The 24,262-nt window shown below is 38.1% G+C and overlaps 1 protein-coding gene across 4 annotated transcripts in view; it reads left to right on the forward strand.

Moving 5' to 3' along the window:
- Positions 1 to 18,879, forward strand: part of LOC128744755 (bicaudal D-related protein homolog) — a 121,513-nt gene extending 102,634 nt beyond the window's left edge. For all 4 annotated transcript variants that reach the window (XM_053841972.1, XM_053841974.1, XM_053841971.1 and 1 more), the window contains exons 3-5: positions 5,604 to 6,366; positions 6,427 to 6,737; positions 17,334 to 18,879. In XM_053841972.1, the coding sequence (XP_053697947.1) occupies positions 5,604 to 6,366; positions 6,427 to 6,737; positions 17,334 to 17,777 (1,518 nt within the window). In that variant the 3' untranslated portion in view covers positions 17,778 to 18,879. The remainder of the gene's footprint in view (positions 1 to 5,603; positions 6,367 to 6,426; positions 6,738 to 17,333) is intronic.
- The last annotated feature ends 5,383 nt before the right edge of the window (positions 18,880 to 24,262 follow it).

Raw genomic sequence — 24,262 nt, forward strand, 5'->3', positions numbered from 1 at the left:
TGCGATAACACGGGCATAAAACTCTTATAAAAGTAGAGGGCCGACAGTAAGAAAGGTTCTCAAGAATACTTCCAAAGGTCCTATTTAAACTTGTAATTTTTATTGATATCTATTTATAGCGACTTCCAAGAATCCTTCATATTTGCCATCAAAGGCGCAACTTTGGGTAAAACTGTAAACACTGACGTGTCCAGACATAAACAAAAGGAGATTTTGGCCTGGAAAATGGAGAAATCGTAGGATGGCGAATCTATTTTTACTTATCACAAAAAAAAACCGTCCGATTATGTTGAAAACGCTGGACTTTCCGGTGCAATTGGATTTAAAATCAAAGTTGAAATTGGACCAGACACACTAGACATAGGGCATTAAATTAGACTTAAATTTGAACTAATTAAGGCTTGATGCTTTATTTCAAATTGACCTTGAAATTGGACTTAAAACTGGATTTGAAATTGGACTGACTAATTTTACCTGGAAGTTGCATTTGGTGTTGGACATGAAATCGGACTTAAAAGAGTGAAGTTTCTATTTCAGTTTTAATTGAATATGGGCAGGAATTTAGACACGAAGTTTTACTAAAAATTAAGATTGACATCCCAAGTAACAATGCTAGTTTTATTAAGCACTTATGACGGTTCTGGTGACCAAAATTAGTCATAAAAACCATAATAAAAGTGCAATAAAACGCAAATTCTAACTTGGGATATTTCGTCTTATTCTCTCACACGGTTTGCCTCTTTTCTGTTCTCTTTTCCGTTTCGGTTTTCCACTTTTTTTATTTTTTTTTATTTTTATCAGGAGCGTTCTTGGTTTTTGCTCTCACTTTTCTTCTTTTTTCTTCCGTTTTTTGTCTTTTTCTCGATTTTCTTGTTTTCTGTCCCTTGTTTGCTGTTTCTTTGTTCTATTTTTTTCACTTCCTGACCCATGTTTTTTACTTACAGTCCTGGTTATTTCCTTGTTCCTCATTTTTTGTAATTTTCATTTCCTTTTCCCAGCTTCTCTGTTCCCTTTTTCCTTTTTTCGTTTCCAGTGTTCGTCTTTTTGGAACGCTCTTCCTTGTCGTTTTTCATCTTCTTCTGTTCCGTTTGTCCTCTTTTCGATGCCCTTTTTTGCCTCTTTTAGATGTTTGCTTTTCTCTCCGATTTCCCGTTGCTTGTCTTTTTCCTACGAGGAAAAACGTAAGAAAAAAGGCAAAAAAACGGAAAAAAAAACAATCAGGATTCAGGAAAAGGCGAAAACGACGTAAAACGGGAGATAAAAATAGAAAACCGGAGGAAAAAGACAAAAAAGGGAGCCAAAACCAGGAAAAAAACGTCACATAAATGACGGCAGAACGGCAGCAAAACGTGCTAAAAATGGTGAAAAACGAAAAACGGGAAGGAAAGGAAGTAAAAAGAGCTTGAAAAAGACTCTAAACGTAAGCAAGGGAAAAAGAGAAGAGAAAGGAAGAAAATCGCGAAAAAATATGACAAAAAACTGCGCTGTGAAACAGAAAGCACTGGACTATGGAAGAAAAAGAATAAAAGGAAAAACGAAAGAAAGTCCGTGCATATTGGGAAGAAAAATGGAAAAAAATAATAGGATAAAAGGAAAAAATAGAAAGATGGAAAACGGGAGGAATCGAGGCAAAAAACGACCTCTACCTTGTCGTTTTTCATCTTTTTCTGTTCCGTTTTTGTTCTCTTTTCGATGCCCTTTTTTCCTCTTTCAAATGTTTGCTTTTCTCTCCAATTTCCCGCTTTTTATCTTTTTCCTACACCTTCAACATTTTTTATTGTTTTTCATTTCTGAGTTTTCTGTTCTATTTTACCATCCCATTTCCATTTCTCATTCCTGTATTGTCCCATCTTTTCTTTTTTTCTATACTTCTTTTCCTGCTATTATTCCGTTTCCCTTTTGGTTTCTCTTACTTTCTTTGGTGTTACTTTTTTCCCCTTTCTTGTAATTTTTCCACCCTTTATGTTACGTTTTTTTCTTTTTCTGTCCCGCTTTGTTTCGTTTTGTTTTGGTTTCTCTCTCGTTTTTCCGTTTTTCTAGTCGCTCGCACTACTCTTTCTGTCCCGTTTTTCACTCTTTTCAGTTCTAATTTTTTTCTTGTTTTTTTTCTGTTCCTGTTTACGTTTTTCTTCAATTTTAGGCCCATTTTTCTTCTTTTTTAGTCTCACTTTTGTCTCTTTTTCTTTGTTCTCTTTTTCTGTTTCTTTTCTATCTAGTTTGTCCTCATTTTCTCGTTCGGTTTTCTTGTTTTCTTCATTTTGCTTAAAATCAAAAATGCAGTTGTGCTTGAAATTGAACTTGACATTAGACATTAAATTAGATTTGAATTTGAACATGGACAGGAAATACGACACGAAGTTAGGATTCATATTTCGCTTTGTTATCTCACAAGTTCTTCCTTTTTTCTATTCCTTTATCTGTCTCCATTTTTTTGTCCAGTTTTTTTCTTTTCTGGAGCGTTTTTACTTTCATTTTTCTGCTTCCGTTTTCCGTCTTTTTCTCGATTTTCTTGTTTTCTGTACCGTGTTTTATGTTTCATTGTACCGTTTTTTTTACATTTGCTGACCCATTTCTTTTTTTTAATCCTTGTCAGGGATGACATGATCACTTTGACTCAATTCACATTCCTTAGACAGTACCGTCCCAGCCAAGACAAAGTTATGTATGGGACATTTGAGCTACTAGCATTGTAGCACCGTAAATACAAAACATACAGCCTAACTTTATTCAGAAAAGTTGTAGATAATAACTAGTTCTTCAATCATTCTATACATAACTTTTTCAAATTCTACTTGGCTGAGATGGTACCGTCTAAGGAATGTGAATTGAGTCAAAGTGATCTTGCCATCCCTGGTCCTAGTTATTCTCTTGCTTTTCATTCTTTATTTTTGGCACGTCGATTTTCCTTTTGTATTTCCTGTTTTTAATCCTTCTGTTACGTTTTTAAATATTTTTAGTTTTTTTCTGATTTTATTAGTCCTACTTTCTCATCCCATGCCCATTTTTAATTCACGTTTTGTCGCTTTCGCTTTCGCTTCCCCTATCGGGTCTCTCTCTCTCTCTCTCTCTCTCTCTCTTGGTTTCCCTTATATTGGTTATCCATTTTCCCTTCCTTGTCGTGTTTATTGTGTCCTCATTTATATGCAGCTGGCATTGAAACAGGACTTCTGAAGTTAAAAACCAGTTTTAGCGTGGGTCCTACTGGAATCCCATCTTGTTGTACCTAAAAAATGTACTGAAGCATTACGAACGCCATTGCAAAAGCGGTGCAACATGTCGCTTGAACTGCGCAAGTTTCCGCAGGCTTCGCAAACTGAGTCATCTGGGCGCATCTGATGGCTTCGTGCACGTACTTCAGGCTTCATCAGGCATATCTCAGAGCTCGTCAGCTTTCAGTAAAGTTAAACCCCGTTCAATCGTACGGTTTCTGTGAACCAGTCAGGAGTTTCACAAGGAAGCATCTTAGGACCGTTATTATTCCATATAGTTTTTAATGACGTCTGTTTTTTCATACCACCTGGCAGCAAGTTGTTATACGCTGACGATCTTAAAATATTTATCGCTGTGCGATCAGTTAAAGACTGCAAACGACTACAAGATCTTGTCGACAAATTTGCAGAATGATGTCGCCTAACCAACCATCTTCATCAGTGTTTTTAATTGTTCAATTATCACCTTCACTTGATGCAAAACTCCGATCGTGTATACTTACCAAATTGAAGGGGCAATTCTGGACCGCGTTAGTGTTGTTAAGGACCTTGGAATTGAACCATTTAGATGCAAATTCCTTCCACAAGCTTCCAAAACCATTACTCGAACATCATTGCTGAAGCAAATCGCCTATATTGCCTGCGTGCTCTTTACTTCTCGATTGTATGATCTATCCGTATAAAAATATTTGGTTTGCTAGAATCGAAACAGTGCAACCGAAGTTCATTAGACACGCGCTGAGATTAATCTAAAACTTAATCTAAAACTGTCAAAAGTTAGTCATCGCTTACTATAATGAAAATAAAAAAATAACTTTTTTGTGTTAGGAAATATAGATATAGTTTCTTCGGCAAAGTTGTAAATATTGTAAAAACAAGCAACTTTGCTGAAGAAATAAAACTCCTATCTTTATCGAGTGCTGAACTATAGGGCTTATTATTTGAAACTTCTTTAAAAATTGGTTTTTCATACTTAGCTTTTCTTAGTTGCATTTTACAAGAATTCATTGTTCTAGGCAATTATCGAAACTCTCAAAATACACAGTTTAGCAGAGGACCACAAATCTCTTGGACCTTTACTTGCTGAGTTATCGCATATTTGGGCAAGCGGATTTATGAAATCAGCACTACATCTTAAAGCTTAAGTCGAGTCCTATAAACTTGTATGGGTTCCGCTTGTCTCTAACCACCCAAATGAGAGTACGGCAAGCATATGTTCTTTGTGTTTTGCGTTCGCTAAAGACTCGATGCACGTCCATTGTGTTCGTAGATAGACACATAGTTTCTTCGGCAAAGTTACGGAATATATAAAGGTAAACAAATTTGCTAAAGAAATGACATTTCTATCTCTATTGAGTGCAGAGATATAGAGCACTTTCTTCGAAAATTTTTTACAAATAAGTTTTTCATATTCAGCGTATGTTGGTTGCATTTTACAAGAGTATCTAGTTCAAGGCAATTATTGAAAGACTCGAACAACATGTTTTTGCAGAAGGTTGCAAATCTCTAGAACCTTTCCTTACATAGTTATCACTTTTGGATCGTAAAGTTAAGGAAAAATAAAGCTTAAATAAGCGATTCAAATTTTTCTTTCCTGTTTCCCTACTTTTTCTTTAATTTTTACAGTGCTGATTTTCCCCTTGTTTTTTTTCTTTTCTGTTCCGTTTTTCGTTTCGTTTCGTTCCTCACTTTTAGATCAGTTTTTCCCTTTTTCTAGTTTCACTGTCCACAAAAGAAAGCAAGAATAAAAACTCCGTCAAAAGCGTGCACAAACCTGGTGGAGCAAAAGGTGGTACTGGGCATCGTTTGACTCCCACTGACACGACGCCATTCTCATCAGTAGTGCAAGAAACAAGTCTGCCACAGCGAAGAAAAAAAAACCTTTTCTAATTGCCCCACTTCATTCCATAAAGCAGGTTGAACAAATTAAGATTAGCCACTATGGTATGGAGCGTCTCATATAGCCAGCCAAGAAGAAACGAAAATGTCCTCTTTTCCGTGTGCCTTCAACCAAGGCAACCAAAAACGGTGATGGAAACAGTGATGGCGACGGCTGTCTTGACTCCTTTTTCGTTGTCCCCGCCAGCCAGCCAGCGTCATCGTTGCTGGCGAAACCAATGAGAATGTCCAACGCCTTCTGCGCCGTGTGGATTTGGATTTCGAAATACAAATGAACAACAACAAAAAATTGAAAACAACGTACCAATCTCTATAGCTCCAGCACAGTAGGCGAACGTTTTATGTCTTTCCACAAGCGCGTAGGTGAACGCTTGGTCATTGAACCGATTTTGGCGACCGATGACGACGACGGCGAAATCGATTTTGTTTTTAGCTCTGTTTATTGGACCGTTATTCACGACTTTTTTTTGCTTTCCTTCTTTTTACTCCAACCAGAAATTGGAACAGGAGAAGTACATTCTCAAGCGACAGCTGGAGATTACGTCGAGCGAGAATGATGCCGTTATCCTGGAACTGCAAGCGGACATCAAGCAGTTCAAGCAGAAGCTTGACGCACAGGAGCAGATTATGCGCCAGATGGAGCGGGAGAAAAATCTCCTGATCGAGGAGCTGACCGCTCAGAATACCCGGCTCTCGAACGAGCTGAAGAAATCGAATGCCACCGAGATGCAGCTGTCGGCGCAGCTGCAGGAAATCAAGGAGCAGTGCAATCGGCGAACTTTAAGCATCCAGGATCACGTCAGCAGTTTGGAAAGTCTGAAGAACGAGCTGCGTATGATTTTGGAGAAGAAGAACGAGCTGGAGAATCGGTTGCACATGACTGCGAACGAGAAGGAGAATCTTTCGATCGCGTTGAATGAAGCCTCCGAGAGGATACACATTCTGGAGCGGAGTACCAAGGAGCAGGACACCAAGTACCAGATGACCGTGCAGACGCTCGATCGGCTAGAGCGAGAGAATGGAACGCTTTCGGAGCGGCTGGAGTCGTTCGATTCACAGCGATCGCTTCACAGCGATCCTAACCATTCCTCACTGCTGCAGGAGATGACCGGCGAAGACGAAACGATGATGGACGATGGTAGTGCATCGAACAAGGACGAGGCAACCATGTTGCTGTTCAAGGAAGCCCAATCAGTGTACAAGCAGCTCAAGACGCTGTGTCAGACGCTGCGGAGCACCTATCACGATGATGATTCGGGTGAGTAGTTTCAAAGTTTTACACAAATTTCCCAAATAAGTTTTTGCTTTGCCCTTGAAGGTCTCCACTCGGATATATCGTTTAGTTCGCTGGACAACACACTGTCTTCGGCACCACAATCGGTGGACGTCGGTATCGGAAGTTCGGCCGGTCCGTCGCCAAACCAGAGCGGAACCATGGGTATGAGAAGCTCGAACGACAAGTTCACCCGCGGTATGCTGTCCTCGGCGGCGGACGAACTGGTTCACATCATCATGAACATGGACGCGATGCAGTTCAAAACGATGTTCGAGCAAACGCGCGGTATGCTGATCGAGCAGGAGGAGGAAATGAAGAAAAAGAACGATCGTGTCATGCAACTGGAGAGCAAGGTAATTACGCGTTACAGTACTACTAGCGTGCCCAGACCTAAATGAACGGTGGGGCAACCCGATCTTTCACATGAATGTTTTGGCCTGGAAAATCGAGTAATCGTAAGATGGCGAATCTATTTATTACTCATCACAATAATACCGGCCAATTAGGTTGAAAATCCCGGACTTTCGGGTGCAATTGGATTTAAAATCAAAGCTGAAATTGGACTAGCAACTGGACTAGAAACTAGAGCTGAAATTGGATTGGAATTTGAAGTAGTTCGGACTGAAAGTTTAACTTGAAAGTAGACATGAAATCGGGCAGAATTTATAGACCTGAACAGAATGGAAAGTTACATTGGACATTAAATTATGGAACTTGAATTTAGACTATAATTTGAACTCGAAGTTTTACTTCAAACCGAATATACAGCACACGAAATCAGCCACGACGTTTTACTTGAAATAAGGATTGACATTTTTCGTCTGTAATGTTCCATTTTTTCTCATTTCCAGTCCCGTGTTTCCACTTTTGGTTTCGGTTTTCTTCTTTTCTGTATTGTATTTTTTTGGTTTTCGCCTTTACTTTTCTTTCATTTTACCTTTCACTGTTCCCACTGTTTCACTGTTCCATTGGTTTTCACTCGTTTTTTGTTATATTCTTTTCTCTTCTAACTCTTTTTTCCTCGTTTTTTGTTATATTCTTTTGTCCTCTAATTCTTTTTTCCTTCGCGTTTTTTATTTTTGCACCGTTTTTACTCTTTTTGCTGCCCTTCTCCCGTCCCTTCTTTCACGTTTATTTCGTTTTTGGCTCCCTTTTCTGTTTTTCTCTTCCGGTTTTCCATTTTTACGTATCCCATTTTACTTCTTTTTATTTTTCGTTTTGCCTTTTTCTTTAGTCTATATTTCCTATTATTATTTTCACATTTTTGTGTCCCATTTTACGATTTATTGTCCGATCATTCTTTTCTGTCCGTTATTTTTCTTCCCCTGATCCTTTTTCCTTCTTTTGCAGAGTCTTGACTATTTTTTCCGTTTTTTGCCTATTTTCTTCTGTGTTTATTCTCTCTTTTTTACGTTAATCTTACCTCTTGTCCCCTCATTTTTTGTCATTTTCTGTCTCGTTTCGACTTTTTTCTTTATTTTTGGTCTTGATTTGCGTCTTTTCTCGCTTCTCCGTTTTACGTTTTCGACTGTTATGTTCTTCCTGTTATGTCATGTTTTTCCACCTTTTCTGTCACACTCTGTTTTTCTTCTCCGATCGCTTTTTGTCTTCCATTTTATTTTTATTCTTTTTCTGTCCCTGTTTTCATCTTTTTTCGTCTTTTTCTCTGTTTTTTCCTTTTTACTGTCGGTTGTTTCATCTCTGTTTCTTTTTTCCTTCCTTCTTTCTTTCCTTCTTTTTTGCTTTTTTGCTTCCGTTTTTTTTCATTTCCAGGTCCATTTTCCCTCGTTCGCTATCTCGATTTGTGTCGTTTTCTGTTCCATAACGTCTTTTCCCTTTTTTCGTCTGTTCTGTCACGTTCTCTTTTTCTTTCCTGATCACTTTCTATCTTCCGTTTTCACCTTCTTCAGTCCGGATTTTCCTCTTTTTCTTCACTGTCTTTATTTTTTCTTACTTTTTTTTCGTTCTTCTTTTTTCTTCTTTTTCGTTCTCCACATTTTTCTGTCCGTTTTCACAGTTTTTGCCTCGATCTCCCCCGTTTTCACTCCATTTTTTCCTTTTTTGTCCCGTTTTTTCTACATGTTTTATTTTTTCGTTTTTCTATTTTGCATACCAGTTTTCATTATTTTCCTTCCATTGTCTCGTATTTTCTTTTTCACTGTTCTGTTGGTTTTCACTCATTTTTTTGTTATATTTTTTTCTCGTTTCCGGTCGTTTCCCTTCTCTTTGTCCCTGTTACGCTTGTTCGCTTGGAATCTTTTTCTACCTCTTTTATTTCTTTTCATTCTCGTTTTTCTTTTTTTTACCCCATTTTTCACTTTTTGCAGCCGTTCTACCTTCCTTTCTATCGCGTTTATACCGGTGTTGGCTCCCTTTATTGTATTTCTCCTCTGGTTTTCTATTTTTATCTCTCGTTTTATGTCTTTTTCGCTGTCGTGTTACTTTTTTATTTAGTCTATTTTTACTGCTTTTCTCTTCTTGTCTTTCTGTTCCATTTTCCGATTTTTAGTTCGATCTTTCTTTTCTGTTAATTGTTTCCTCTTCCTCTGGTTCTTTTTTTTTTTCATTCCCTGTGTCATTGTTCCTTTCAATTTTTTGCCTTTTTTCTTACGTTTTTTCTCGTTTCGAAGTCCCTTTTTTCTCGTTCTCTATACCGTTTTCTGTAATTTTTTGTCCGGATTCGACTGTTTCCTTTTTCTCATTTTCGATTTTTGTCTCTTTTGTCGTTTGTCGTTTTCTGGACTTTTTTTGTTTTTTTTCGGTCTTGATTTTAATTTTTTATCGCTTTTCCGTTCTTCGTTTTCGTCTGTTCCGTTCCTTTTTTGTATTCCGATCGATTTTGTCTTCCGTTTCCTTTTTTCACTCTAAATTTTCCTCTTTTTCTGTTCTCGTTTCTCCATTTTGCTACTGCCGTATGTTCTCCTTTTATATGCCCTCTTTTTTGCCCAGACTATCCTGTTTTTTCTGCGTTTTCTCTATGGTTTTTCTTACTTTTCTTATTTTTCTCTTTTCTCATTGCCTCTTTAGTTATCTATCTTTTTCTGTTTGTTTCCTCGTTCTTTGCTTCGATTCCTTCCGGTTTCTTCCGTTTTTACATTTTATCGTATTAACTTTTTTCCGTTTTTCTTCCCATTATGCACGGATTTTCTTTCGTTTTTCCATTTTGCATACCAGTTTTTATTCTTTTTCTTCCATTGTCCAGTGTCTTCTGTTTCACTATTCCGTTAGTTTTCATTTGTGTTTTTTTGTTATATTTTTTTCGTTTTCCGTCATTTCTCTTCTCTTTTTCCTTGTTTTCGTTTGAAATCTTTTTCAAGCTCTTTTATTCCTTTCCTTCTCGTTTTTCGTTTTTATGCAGGATTTCCAATCTTTGCTGCCGCTCTAACGTCTTGTCACGTTTATTCCGATTTTGGCTGTTTCTTCTTCGGTTTTCTATTTTTATCTCCCGTTTTACGTCTTTATCGCTTTCGTTTTACTTTTTTCTAGTCTATTTTTGCTGTTGTTTCTTTTCTTGTTTTTCTGTCCCATTTTTTGATTTTTGGCCCTTTTTCTGTCCTTTGTTTTTTCTTCCTTTCTTTCTTTTTTCTTCTTTTCCTGTTCCATTTTTTGTCCTTTTCCTAAATCCTGATTGTTCTTTTTCGTTTTATGCCATTTTTCTTACGTTTTTCCTCGTTTCCAGGTCCATTTTTCCTCGTTCTCTATCCAGTTTTTTGGCATTTTCTGTCCTGATTCAGCTGTTTTCTTTTGTTCGGTTTTGATTGTTGTCTTTTTTCGCTTTTCCGTTTTTGTTATGTTCTTCCTGTTGTTATGTATTACTTTTCCACCTTTTCTGTCGCTTTTTGTTTTTCCGCTTTTTGTCTTCCGTTTTCGTTTTAGTTTTTATACTTTTTCTTTCCCGTTTTTCATCTTTTTTTCTGTTTTTTCCTTTCCGTGGTTTCCTCTTCCTCTATTTTTTTTCTATACCGTTTTTCCTCCTTTTACTACCATTCTCCAGTCTTTTCTGTCACGTTTATTGCGTTTTTGCATTTTTATTCTCCTGTTATTTCCTTTTTATTGTTACCTTTTTCTTTAGTCTATTTTTCCTGTTTTTCTTTTTTGGTTTTTCTGTTTTATTTTTTCTATTACACTATTCCTTTTTTTCCTGTCCCATCACCCTATTGTGAAATCCTGATTGTTCTTTTCTGTTTTTTCCTGTTTTATTACGTTTTTTCTCGTTTCCTGGTTCATTTCTTTCTCGTTCTCTATCTCGTTTTGTTTATTTTCTGTCCCGTTTCGACTTTTGTTTTTTTCGGTTTCGATTTTTGTCTTTTTTTTGCTTTTCCGTTATTCGTTTTCGTCTGTTATGTTCTTACTGTTATTATGTCCAGCTGTTTTTCTTTTCAGATTTGTATTCATTTTTTGTGTACCGTTTTCTTTTTATTCTTGTGTGTCCCGTTTTTCCCTTTTTACTCTGATTTTTCATTTCTGTTTCCTTTTCCTCTATTCCTATTTTCTTATTTTGCAGTGCCGTTTTCACCCATTTGCTGTTCTTTTACCTTCTTTCTTCCGCATTCTTCTTTGTCTTTTTGCTTTCTTTCTTCCGTTTTGTTTGTTCCCTGTTTCATATTTGCTCGTTTCCTCCAGTTTTCTACCATTCCATTTTTGTTCGATCTTTCGTTTCTGTTTGTTGTCCTCTTTCTTCATTTCCTGTCCCATTTTTCGCCCTTTTCCTGAATCCTGATTGTTCTTTTCTGTTGTTTATCTCCTTTTCTATTCCATTTTTCTGCTTTTTTCCTGTTTTCCCCTGTTCTGTCCAGTTTATGATATTTTTCATCTGTTATGTTATGTTATGTTCTTTTTTTTATTATCTCTCTCTCTCTCTCTCTCTCTCTCTCGATATTCTTCTTTTCTCGTTTGATTTCGCTTGTTTTCTGTTTCTTTTTTTACCCTGTTTGCTATGTTTTTCTTTCCCGTTTTCCAACCCTTTTTGCTACCTTTTTTTCTTTTTCTGTCTTACGTTTTCTCTATTTCTGTCTCGTTTTTTCTTGTTTTCTGCACACTGTTTCCTCTTTCGCTTCTTTTTCTGTCCCGTTTTTCGCCTTTTTCCGCCTTTGCAAGAGTCATGACACCTTCAGGCCCATTTTTCCTCTTTTGAAAAGAATTCGTTTTTTTTGTTTTCTGTCCCGTGGACACCTTTTCTATGTTTTGCTTTCATCTGTTACTTTCTTCCACCTTTTCTGTCACGTTCTGTATTGCGATTCATCACATTTGTCTCAAGTTTTTATTGTCTATTTTACTGTTTTTGTTTCTCAATTCTTCAGCTTCTGAATTTTTTTCTTTTCTGTTCCTCCTTTTCTATCCCGTTTTTCCTTCATATTTGTACCGTTTTTTCTGTCCAGTTTACCCTCATTGTTTTTTGTTTTATCTTTAAGCGTGCAGGGCGCTATATCTCTGCATATTAGCGTTTGGTAAGAGGAAATGCTTATCAATTTAGAAACTATATTGACTCGTTTCATTATCCCTGACTTTTATTTTCGGATATAATAAGTTCAAGTTGTCACGTAGTTTTCGAACCGTAAATCTCGCAGGTACTAGTATCTTTCGATATTAATTAAATTATGGTTGTATATGAGCACCATTGGCATTATATTAAATTTGTTAAAAAGTTATTTTTTATGTCTTAATTTTCATAATTACTGGCTTTACAAGAAAATTTTCGAATAACCAGGTTAGTCTCATATAACTGGTACTTACATACTTACATTATCCATCTAGCTCCCCCCATCTACTAACAACCATTCCTTTCCCGAAATACTTGTGAAGATGCAGAGGATTCCCTGATCTTTAGTAGCCACAAGTATTGGACTAACATTCCTTCCCATCCCATCAGGACCCGCACTCGGACGTGGCTTGCGTCGGTATTGATTTGCATGCAGGGACCTGATAAGGTTGCACAATGAGGAATAGCGTGCTGTCCCAAGTATGCTTTTTCCAGCCATCATTTTGCAATTTTCATTGGTCCTGGTCAATAACGGAGTAGCACGGGCACACGGGCGGTATACTATGCTTATGCTTATGCTTTATACCGTTTTTCCACATTTTGCTCTGTCACGTTTATTCCGGTTTTGGCTCCCTTTTTCTTTCTCCTCCGGTTTTTTATTTTTATCTCCCGTTTTACGTCTTTTTCGCTTTTGGTGAACCTTTTTCTTCAGTCTATTTTGACTGCTTTTTTTCTTGTTTTTCTGTCCCATTTTCCGGTTTTTTGTCCGATCTTTCCTTTCTGACCGTTGTTGTTTCTTTGTTCCTTTTCTCGTCCTTTTCCTGTATCCTGTTTATTCTTTTTCGTTTTTTGCCTTTTTACTTACGGTTTTTCTCGTTTCCAGCTCGATTTTTCCTCCTTCTCTATCCCGTTAAGTTTTTCCTGTTATTATGTTTTGCTTTTCCACCTTTTCTGTCACAATCTGTTTTTCTTTCCAGATCGCATTTTGTCTTCTGTTTTCGATTTTCTGTCCAGATTTTCCTCTTTTCTGTTCTCGTTTCTTCATTTTACTACTGTCGTATTGTCTCCTTTTCTATCCTTTTATATACCGTTTGTCCAATTTTTATTACATTTTCTCCCGTAATATTCCCTGTTTTTTCTCCTTTTGTCTTATTTTTTCTTCTTTTTGTGGACCTAACCCTAATTAAATCCTTAAGGTTTCTAAAGTTTTCGTTATTTCTTACTCTTTTTATCTTCTTTCCTTTTGGCTTATTTTTGTACCGTTTTTCCTCATCTTACTGCCGTTCTCCTGTCCTTTCTGTTTGTTCCGTTTTTGACCACCTTTTTTGTTTTTCTCCTTCGGTTTTTTATTTTTGCTTTATTTTATTTTTGCTTGACATCTATTTCGTTTTACCTTTTTCTTTAGTCTATTTTCCTGTCTTTTTGGTCTTAGTTTTCTGTCTCATTTCGCGATTTCGATTTTCGTATTTTTTCCGTTTTTCGTTTTCGTCTCTTTTTCCGATCACGTTTGGTCTTGCGTTTTTTTGCTGTTCAGATTTTACTCGTTTTCGGTTCTTATTTCTTCTTTTTGCTGCCGTATTATCTCCTTTTCTGTCCCGTTTTCCTGTCCTTTTCCTGTCTGAAAATCTGGCCCGTTTTCCCATTTTTCTTCTGCCTATTATGTTCTTTCTGTTATTATGTCTTGCTTTTTCACCTATCACCTTGTCACATTCAGTTGTTCTTTTCCGCTCGCTTTTTGTCTTCCGTTTTCTTTTTATTTTATCAAACAATCCTCCGGCTTTGATGATATTTGCACTCCTTAAGCGTTGCTTCATATGACCCTCACTTATCCTGACCCCCTCATCTTCCGCTCTTTCCCCTTCACGTCAACAGATTGGTGTCAATCTGTTAGAACCAATCGACTTTTTACTTTACTTTCTTCTACTGTTCCCTCCGTAAATTGTAACATTTACCGTTTTTTCCTGTCCCGTTTTTCGCCCTTCTTAGATCTCAGATCGTTCATCCAAAGACACCTAATCTACTTAACCTTAACAGTTGTGCAAGATTGTAATGAAATATATTCTCAAGATTAAACTCTATTTCTTTAAAGTACATTGCTTGAGTTGTGTGATATTTATTACTGTGACTGGGCTAAAGGGCCACCGTGCCAAGTGATATTTCCGCGGTTTCAGTACCGTCTTCTAACGCTATCGAAGGCGTTCTAAGTTCTCGCCCAATCAGTTGTTTTCTTCCGTTTTTCCTCATTTCCAGGTCCTTTTGTCGCCTTCCTCTCTCTTTCTGATCACTTTCACGGTCTCGATTTTCGTCTGTTTTCCGTTTTTCGTTTTCGTTTGTTCTGTTCTTCCTGTTATTGTGTCTTGCTTTTTTGCCTTTTTCGTCAAATTCTGTTTTTCTTTTCCGTTCGTTTGTTTCTGTCTCGTTTTTCCTCTTCTTTCTGATTCTTCCTTTTTCTGTCCGTCGTTTCCTCTTCCTCTGTTCTGTTTTTCTTCTTTTCCTGTCCCGTTTTGCACCTTTTTAATAATCCTGATTGTTTTCCGTTTTTTGCCTATTTCCGTTTCCTATTTTCAGGTCCATTATCTTGATTTGTGTCATTTTCTCTTTTGTTTTCTTCTGTTCTATCACGTTCTCTTTTTCTTTTCTGATCGCTTTCTGTCTTCCGTTTCATTTTTATTTTTTTCTGTTCCGTTTTTCCTCTTTTTCTCTTGTTTTTCCTTTCAGTTGTTTTCCTGTATTCTTCTATTCATATTTTATTCTTTTCCAGTCTCGTTTTTCACCCTTTTGCTGTTCTCTTCCGTTTTCTTTTCGTTTCAGTTTTTTCGACATTTCCTGTTCCGTTTTCATTTTTACCCACCCTTGACACTTTACCCACCCTTCCTGTTTTCCTTTTCCGATCGTTTCCGATCCGATATCTTCCGTTTTTTATTCCTTTTCTGTTCATATTACTCTTTTGCTCTGTTTTTTCCTTTTCTATCCGTTGTTTCTCTTTGGTTAGTCCGTTTTCCCACTTTTTCTTCCGTTTTTCCTCATTTACAGGTCTATTTTTCTACGTTCTTTGCCTCGTTTTGTGCCATTTTCCGTCCCGTCGACTTCGGTTTTCGGTCGGTTGTTCTTTCGGTCCCGATTTTCGTTTTTTTCGCATTTCCGTTTTCCGTTTGTTTCGTTCTCTCGTTTTTTTAATCGCTTTCTGCCTTCTGTTTTTTCATCCACATTCTCCTGTTCTGTTCTCGTTTCTCCATTTTCCTACTGCCGTACGTTCCGTCCTTTCACATGCCGTTTTGTTCCTTTTGTCCGTTTCATCGTTTTTTGCCTTTTCCCATTTTCTACCTTTTCATAATTTTCTTTTTATGTCCCGTTTTTCTTCCCATTATGCGCGGGTTTCTCTCTCTCTATGAGGTTTGTCCAGTTTTTGTTACATTTTCCCTGTGCACTATTCCGTTTTTGCCCCTTCTGTCTTATTTTTCTTTTTGTTTTCCCTTAAAACGTTTTTCGTCTTTCAGATGACCCGTCTTCTTTTCAATCACGTTTATGCTATTTTGATTCCCTTTTTTTTATGCTCTCTGGTTTTCCGTTTTCATCGCTCTTTTCCTTCGTCTTTTACTTTTATACCTTTTATGGTCCGTTTGTCTTGTTTTTCTGTTTATGTGCCATTTTCTCAACCCATTCATACTTTGTCCCATCTTTTTAAATTCCTTTTATATCCGGTTTGACCTTTTACTCCTCGTTTCTTCTATCGGATTTTTTCTCTGCTCCGGTTTCTTTTTCTTGTCCTGTTTTCTATCTTTTTCTTTTCTGTTTTCCCACCCTTTCTGTCATGCCTCCCTTATCGTACTTTTTCTCCTTTTTTATCTGGTTTTTCCTTTTTTCTGCTTACTTTTTCACTTTCATTTTTTTCCTGTCTCGTTTACCGCCTTTTTCAGTGATTTTCCTCTTAAGTTTTTGTCCTATCTGTTCCATATTTCGTTTTTTCTTCATTTTCAGGCCCGCTCTTCCTCGTTTTTGGTTTTGTTTTTTTTTTGTTTTCTTTTCACGCTTTGGTTTTCGTTACACCATTCACTATTTTTCACTTTTACTGTTCTTGTTTCTCAATTCTCTAGCTTCTGAATATAGTCTTCTTATCTGTTCTTTTTTTCTTCCTTATTTGTTTCGTTTTTTCCCACCTAATTTTAAATTTCCTTATGGTTTTTCTTACTTTTCCTTTCCCTTTTACATTGCCTCGTTTTTTGGCTCGTTTTCCCTTCCGTTTTCTACCTTTCTATTTTTTTATGTCCCGTTTGTCTTCACATTGCGCATGAGGTTTCATTCGTTTTTCTTTTTTATCTCTCGCTTTTTTCTATCCCGTTGGTCTGTTACGTTTGAGCCGTGCAGTTTTCCTTTTTTTCTCCTTCTGTCTTATTTTTTCTTCTTTTTTGCATCTGTTTCTGGACGAACCACAGGAGACGGACTATCTCTAAATCCTAAAGTTTTTAAAGTTTTCGCCTTCACCTTCCACACTTTTTATCTCCTTTCCTTCTGCTTTTTGTCCTCGTCTGTTGCATTTTACTTCTTTCAGATCTCACGTGTTTTCTTTTTTTCTGTCACGATGATGCTATTTTAGTTCGCTTTGCTCTCCGATTTACCGTTTTTCTCCTTTTTCAATATTTTTTTGTATTTCTTGTTTTTCTTTTAATGTCTTTTATATGAATATATTGTATATTGTCTTTTTCCTCTTCTTTCCAGTTTCTTCTATTGGCTTTTTCACTCTCGCTATTTTTCTTTTCCTTTTCTTTTTTCTCTTGTTTTTTCGTTTTCCTGCCACATCTGTCACATTTTTTTGTTTTTTTTTTTCGTTACGCTTGCTTTGTCTTACTTTTCGTTTTTTCTTTTTTCTGCTCACTGTTTTCTTTTTCATATGTTTTCCTGCCCCATTTTTCGTCCTTTTCTTTTATTTTTCTTCATTTTCAGTACTTTTTTCCCTTTTTTCTGGTGTTACTTTTCCTATTAGTTATTTTCATCTGTTCCTTTCTTTCACTTACCATATACTCCATTTCTGTCACGTTCAGTGTTTCGTTATCACATTTGTCTTTAGTTTTTTTCTCCATTTTTCGCTTTTACTGTTTTCGTTTCTCAAATCGCCTGCTCCTGAATTTTCTTCTTTTCTGTTCCTTCTCTCCCGTTCTATTACGATATTCTTTCATGTCATTATTTCTTATTTTTCTCTCTCGTGATTTTTCCCTTTTACTATTCCGCTTGTTCAGTTTGTTTCCACGATTCCTCCCTGCGCTCTTTCTGTATTTTTCTGTAATGGCTCTAACTTGGATTAAAATTCTTTTTGAAATTGAACTTGAAACTAGATTCAAACTTGGACTTGAAAGCAATGTTGAAGTTGGGCGTGCAAATTGAATTTGCATTTGAATTTAAGCCACGCCAGTGCGTTACAAATCTGCTAAGAATTTCCTACTAATAAACTTGTTTTTTTCTGTTGTTCCGACAGCTCTCAGTGCAGGAGGTCGAGCTACAAAGTGCAATCGACGAGCGCAACCAGGCGCGGGATGATGCGTCACACTCGAGCCTGGCGCAGGACGAAACGGTAGTTCAGGCCCGCAAGGATCGCGATGCGGCCGTCGAGCGACGAACGAAGGCCGAAGTCGAACTGGCCAAGAATCGGGTGGAACTGATGCAGGCCAACAGCCAACTGCTGGAGGCCATCCAGCAGAAGGTGGAACTGCTGCAACAACTCGAGCAGTGGCAGATCGACATGCACGAGCTGATCGAGGAGCAGATGAAGAATAAGCTAAACAATGAAACTAGTACAAAACCACAAACGCCTCAGCGTGGAGCGTCGTCGTCGTCGCAGCAGGCCGGTGGTTCCTCGTCAGCCGGTTCGACGGCCGGTAATCGGAAAAGTAGGCTGTTAGATTTGTTCTATCACCGATGAGATGAGAGTCCATGATCGCACCAAATTGACAGCAAGCTAATTACGAACACTCACAACACATAGGCTACCGCTCGCTGCTGTGGGACGTTCGTCTCTCGGCAGGCAGCATCCTGTGAACGGTTCACATTGCATTTATGTTCGAAACCTCTAAACTATACATTGTGACTGTTCTGGATCGTTCACAAAGACACCGCCCGTCCGTCGGGGTCCGATGCGAAACCTCAAAGCCTACTACTACTACCCGCTAGCTTGGACCATGTGATAGTAAATCTAATTGACAGTTCAATTGACGATTGTCAGTTCATTTTTTTACGGTCAAAGTGCTGGTGGGACTTTGTGACAACAGTATTTTTTGTATAAAAGAAGAAAAAAACCTATTCAAATATCAACCTGTTTTTAACAAATGCTCCATAATTACGTGCATATCCACAACAACAACAAAAAAAAAAACAAGATTAAATCAGCCGACCATATCTTATCCGAACGAAAAACTATAGCTTAAAACGTATAATTTATGTAACTGCTCTTACCTTCTTCTTTTGTTTTTACTACCGATGTAACCAAAAATGTATAATTGTGAGAGAAAACAAGGAATCCTAATATCAAAGCGTACTTAAGTAATCAAATGGTTAATTTAATTTTAGTGGCAGTGATTGGGCGCCGGCAAGAGTTGCGCTCGCATGCGTTGTTCTGTGTGTTCTTTTGGGATCAATCAAATCGGAAATGTAGGTATACTACGAGCTAAAGTGATAACGCAATGCCTTCTAGTGACAAGAGCAAAATAATCAAAGAAAGACATTTTGAGAATGGACTACCGACTGTAAGAGAAGAGAAGTGTAAATATTAAAAGTGAATTGAATGAAAAATAAAACTAAAATTAACCCAAGCTTATGAGTAACCGTACTTTTGTTGAACAGCAACAGCTAAACTAAGCGCGCAGAAAGAATGTTAATTTATCGACTAACAGCAACTTATACAGATTATACCGATAGCGAAATTGAGCACGTTGACACGTTAACAGCAGCCGATCCGCGATTGTCTACCCTCTGATAACTGTTGTAAACTAAAACAAATGTGAAAAATGATAGAATAAAGTAATACGATGAGATTAAAACTGTTGTCCATTGAGTGATGCATTGCAATGTTTCAGTATGTTTGCTCACCTTTGCTCTAGTTAGGCACATTAATTTAAAGTTCATAGGCTTCGTTTACGCATTTCTTTAGCGTTTGCACCCGGATTGAACTTGAAGCACCTCAATATCTTCCACCTCAACTTTCGGTCCCTGATTGTGGTTTCCTTAAGGTCGTCAGAGTCCAGTTGTTTCTTTACTGATTTCAGTACTTGTTGTCACTATCGTTTTGTTGAGAATAGAGTTGCTAGTAGTAGGTAATAATCTGTTATGAACAATTATGAAACTTAGAATCGCGTATCTATTTTTGCTGTTGAACTAAATCCGACAGTAATTCTATCACATAAAATGTTCTTTGCCGTGAATTTCATTATCAGTGAATTTTAAAAGTATATTATCGACACTCTACGACCTTTAATTTAGTAGCGAAAATAACTTTTTCCCTTGGCAACGTCCAACAATGACGGTCGCGGATTCAGAATTGCAATCGAAACGAGGTAAAATTTTTCCTATCAATTCAAGTAAACAATTTGGGCGAAATGATTATAATATCTCTCTAAATAACTGTTCGAGTGGTAAATTAAAGTTTTTGGTGCCTGAAGTTTAGAAGACTGAAACGGCTGAAAAAAATTAGTGAAAAACCGACGGCGGAAAAGTGAAAATATAGTGATGAATGAATATTAATTGGTCACTAATCTCAGTATTTAGTGTAATTAATGACCGGAAAAGTAATAGAACTTGTAGAATGCAATGTTTAGTGCTTCGAGTTGCATGATCTTATTATGGCTTGCAGGTTAGTTGAACTAATTTTATATTTTTGTGATGGTTTCCCGAGTCTGTGGGAGTATGTTGGTACCAGGGCCCGGCATCGTCGAAACAAATAAATGAAACTGAATTTCTCTTACCTTCGCGTCATACATAGGGTGACCATATCGATCCAACTAAAAATCAGGACACTTTTTGCCCAGATTTACTTACCTACTTAAGTATCTTGCCGTCCTAAAACAACCTAGCACCCTGATCGGCGACGCCAACCAGATCTCCCCTTTTTGAGATACTGCAGTCTACGTACTATTTGTACTGCGCGATTGCAGAGCAAGTGTTCCGAGGTTAAATATCATCTTGTACGAAACCGAGATTCCGAAAATGATATTTGCTCGGACAATCTCCTGTCGCAAGACCGGTAAGCTTGCTCGTTTGTCGACTCACAACGAGTCGGCGCGTTGAGGATAGACGAGGATCAGGACTGAACCTCTGCTAGCGCATCATTCAAGTCCTGCTCCTCTCTTACTCTCCTCTCCACGTTATTCGTTTGTTTTTTTTTCGGCAGAGAAAACATGCACGGTAAGAAATCGTCCACTGCATCAGTGACCGGCTGGATGCAGCAATGGCAAATTACTGTGGAGGGCGCCCTGGTACTCCACAGGCTCCGTTGCGGCGAGAGAATTTATAGAACCCCCTCCACCATTCATCCGTTTGCGGTCAGGTTGATGACTTTTGGCACGAAGCTTGATGGCCTACTCCCGGTGTTCCGGCTGCGGGCGCGCTTGGGGTTCTGAATAAGCGCGATGGCGTCATTGGCAGGGACGTTTCTTCAACTTCAGGATTGACGTTGCTAACCGTCAGGTGAACGCAGAAAACTCAGGAAACTCAGGGGTTCTAAGAGCAAGATGGTTTGTTTAGCGTTGAGTTTTGGAGCGGTCATGGTCGACAATATGCCGTAAGAATTCTCTGATAGCCATACCTGTTGTTTGCTTCTTTTCGCACGTCTTTTTAGTTTACCTTTAAAACTTTGTATATTTGTAGTGGTCTTTTACTAAGAATTTCTGATACGTACCTTCATACACTCAGCTCAGACTTTAATTTAGGGTAAGGAACGAGTTAAGCAGTGTCACCTATTTTAATCAGTTGAAAATAAATGAGCCGAAAATGCACTTTTTTATTCATATTTTCAAAATCTTTTGATAGGATCATCTTCACAAATCACTTAACCAGATATTTGATTCACACAAACACAATTTACTGGGTTTCCGACAAGAAATATGATGAATTAAAAATTGTTGTCCAAAAACGTACATTTTTCAGCCTTCAGCAGCAATCGCCACCTCGCTACTAACGAATCCACCACATTTTTCAGCACTGATTTCAACCACTCTAAAAGTCAAGCACTCAATTGTCACATACCATACTATTCACTCTCTTTTTTTCTATTATCTAAGGCTATGTCACTAGCCGAAAGTTTTATCATTTTCTAACAAAACTGAAAACAAATTCTGAATTGACGGAACCTGTTCACCAGTAGCAGCAGCTGCAGCAAAACTGATAAACTATCGTGTTGCCAAGACACTGTTTCGGTTCTCGAAATAAGAATTATAGGTTTGAAATTAACTGAAACCTCCAATGGTGAAAACGTGGTTCAATACTTTCAAGAGAAATGTATGTTCATAATTAATTTTTCTTTATTAAAAACAACAGAAAAGATAGCTTTTTCAATAATTTTCGAAAATTTTCTTAGTGATTTAATGAAGCAACGATGTGTTTCAATGTTATTTGCTTTGACAACACTGTTCTGAGTCGGACCATATGTACTGCTATGTTTACCTCTTTTGTTCTCCCACCATCCTTATGAACAGCGAGTGAGACGTCAAACTCGCAGTTTCCCATAAGAACACTACGGAATAAAAGAGACGACGAATACCGTTTGCCGAACGGTGCGGTGACTGTATGCCCCGATAAACAATTTAGACAGATGGTATTTCACGCTTCTATGCCGATACGCTACGCCGATTACGCATCAGATGCCGATTAGTAGGTCGCGGATAGGAACGCGACCTTACTGAATAGGGGGAAAAGTTCGTGGGATTTCGTGGGAAGTTCGTGGGACACCACCCCTGGTGGTGGGTGGGTGGAAGCCGTTGACGTATGGCTGCGTACACGTCATCTGGGAAAGCTGTTCGGAATAGGGTGTTTCAACTATACTCTCTTGACAAATTGTTGCGGGACATTCATCAAATATTTTGCACTCCTAAATCTTGGGCAGAGACCAAGCCGAGGGTTACAGAGTACTCGCAGGTCCTCCCCGAACATTGTGCATGTAGTCCATTGTAGAAAACAACCGGTGTAGTAAGCGTCTTGCGACATTCGCAAATCAGCTGCAATCTGGTCGAGCTACGCGGCACGTAAGGCCCCTCTTTTTCTAGAGTCGCTGGTACATTTTTGCGACATGGCCGACCCACCGAAGCATCCCGATTTTCCCCACGTGTACGATGGGAATCTCTTCAAGTATTGCACACAGGTCATGGCTCATATGCCTGCGCCATTCTCTGCTTTCTGCTCTGCCCTGCCTACTCTGCCAAAAACAGTCCGCAATACCTTTCGTTCAAATACACGTCTATCACTGACGAACTGACATGACACATAGAAGAAATTCCCTTAAAAACCATCGTCCAACACATTTTGCTTGCACACTAGCACCCTCTGTTATGCATGTTGCGGAGTAGCTTGCATTTGCAGGGTTTTATGCTGTAGGGTTTTACATTTGTATGGTTTTATACTGAAAACGACTCGCGCGCCGCGGTGTGGTCATGTTGCGAAACATGCTTTTTCGAAAAATGAGTGGTTTTTGATTGGACGATGGAATTAACGCGAGTGTCTCGTCTGATTATCTGTGCGTCTATCTTCCATAAGCAAGACTGCAGAAGTCTTGTGAAGTGAAAAGAAGGTCCGAATTTCAGCTTAAATGCATCGTTGCATCTCCTTAGCTGTATTATTAGCGGTTCCTTTATATATTTGGTTTGCGACGCATTGATTTTTCACCCAATCCTCTTAACCTCCGTTTTCCGTCGTCTACAAAGACAATATTTGCTCAAGGGCAACCTCGATAAGCTTGTTGACTTAATAAAATCGGCTACAATTTTTTCCATTGTTTCCTTTAATAGAACAGAGGATAGACTGATAGGTCTAAAGGCTTTAGGAGTTGTTTTATCTCTTTTTCCCGCTTTTGGAATGAAAACAACTCTAACCTTTCTCCAAGCTTTTGGTATGTAACTCAAAGTAACGCTGGCTCTTTTCCCTGTTGGAGCTATACTGGGAAAATTTGATCTTTCCCAACGGATTTGAAAGGTAGAAAATAACCCAATGCCCATTCAACTCTGGAAGGTGTGAAGATTTCACAAGCTTTACGATAGGCATCTGTTGACCATAAGTGTCCTGTCTCATCCAAGTCATGTGCTTCAGCAAATACAGGTCCTGAGAAGTGCAAACCCTGGGAAGTGAGTTCTCATCGTTAGTTCCAATGTTTCACAGGAATCGGCAGTAAAATTGCCAGTCTTTTTTTCAAGACTACCTAAACCATTTGAACGGTCTTTTGAAAGAACTTTGTGCAACCACCGTGCAGCTGTTGGAGCGTTATTGATCTCTTCACAGACCAGTCCCAGTCGTCCCAGTTCGAAGTAACTTTTGCTCGATTGAACAACTGCCTAGATTTTTTCACAGAATACAGATTGTTCGACCGCAAGATTACTTCAAAACTATTAGACGGCTGGATGAAGCTCTGAAGTAACCTTAGTTGCTAACAAGTTCTGCATGTATGCTTCTGGCAACGAAATGAGCATTGAGGAACCTCAAAGCATTATTATTTGGTGTACCTGGATTACGCGTCAAAGATGGACATCAACAAAACGAAAATGATTTATTCCTCTCGGCACTGGCACTGGGAGTTCGGAAATCATTTTTGTTTCAAAAAAGTTATCTAAGTTTTTTTGGGTTATTAATTTTTATTTCTTAATTTAAATATTTCATACCTTATAAATTTTCTAAATTGTAATGTACAAAATTGATACAACTTACTTACTATTCTTAGCGTCTACTTGTTCGAATACAAAATTAATTATGTGGCAACATTAACTAAGCTTGTTGGGCTCCCCGAGGTCGATTAGCTGCATCGCAAAACAAGATATATCTAATCTTTCTAGTTGAGGTGCACGGATTTTTATAAGGAAGCTGTCAGGTGGATTTGTTAAGCTTCTAAACGTTGATGCATTAATTAATATAGCCAAACGCTTTAATTTCTGCAAATGAAGCTCTTGCGGTGCATCCGTTAGAGGTGACATACCGTACGGGAAGAAGAGTGCTTCCTCGATAGAAAGATCTACAAGCTCTGGCAAGTTTAGGACTGCCTGTACATGCTCGCTAATGTTGTAGGATTGCAGATGTAGCTTGGTTAGCTTGCGGCAATTCTTCTGGACCGAATAGAGGACCTTATCGTGACAATGACGCATCGTTAGGCTGGTAAGGTTGGAGAAATTTTCGAATGCATTCGTCCACGAGTCACTACTGTATGTAAGTATGTTGATG

This window comes from Sabethes cyaneus, chromosome 3 (genome assembly GCF_943734655.1).
Source record: "Sabethes cyaneus chromosome 3, idSabCyanKW18_F2, whole genome shotgun sequence".
Taxonomy (NCBI): Eukaryota; Metazoa; Arthropoda; class Insecta; order Diptera; family Culicidae; genus Sabethes; species Sabethes cyaneus.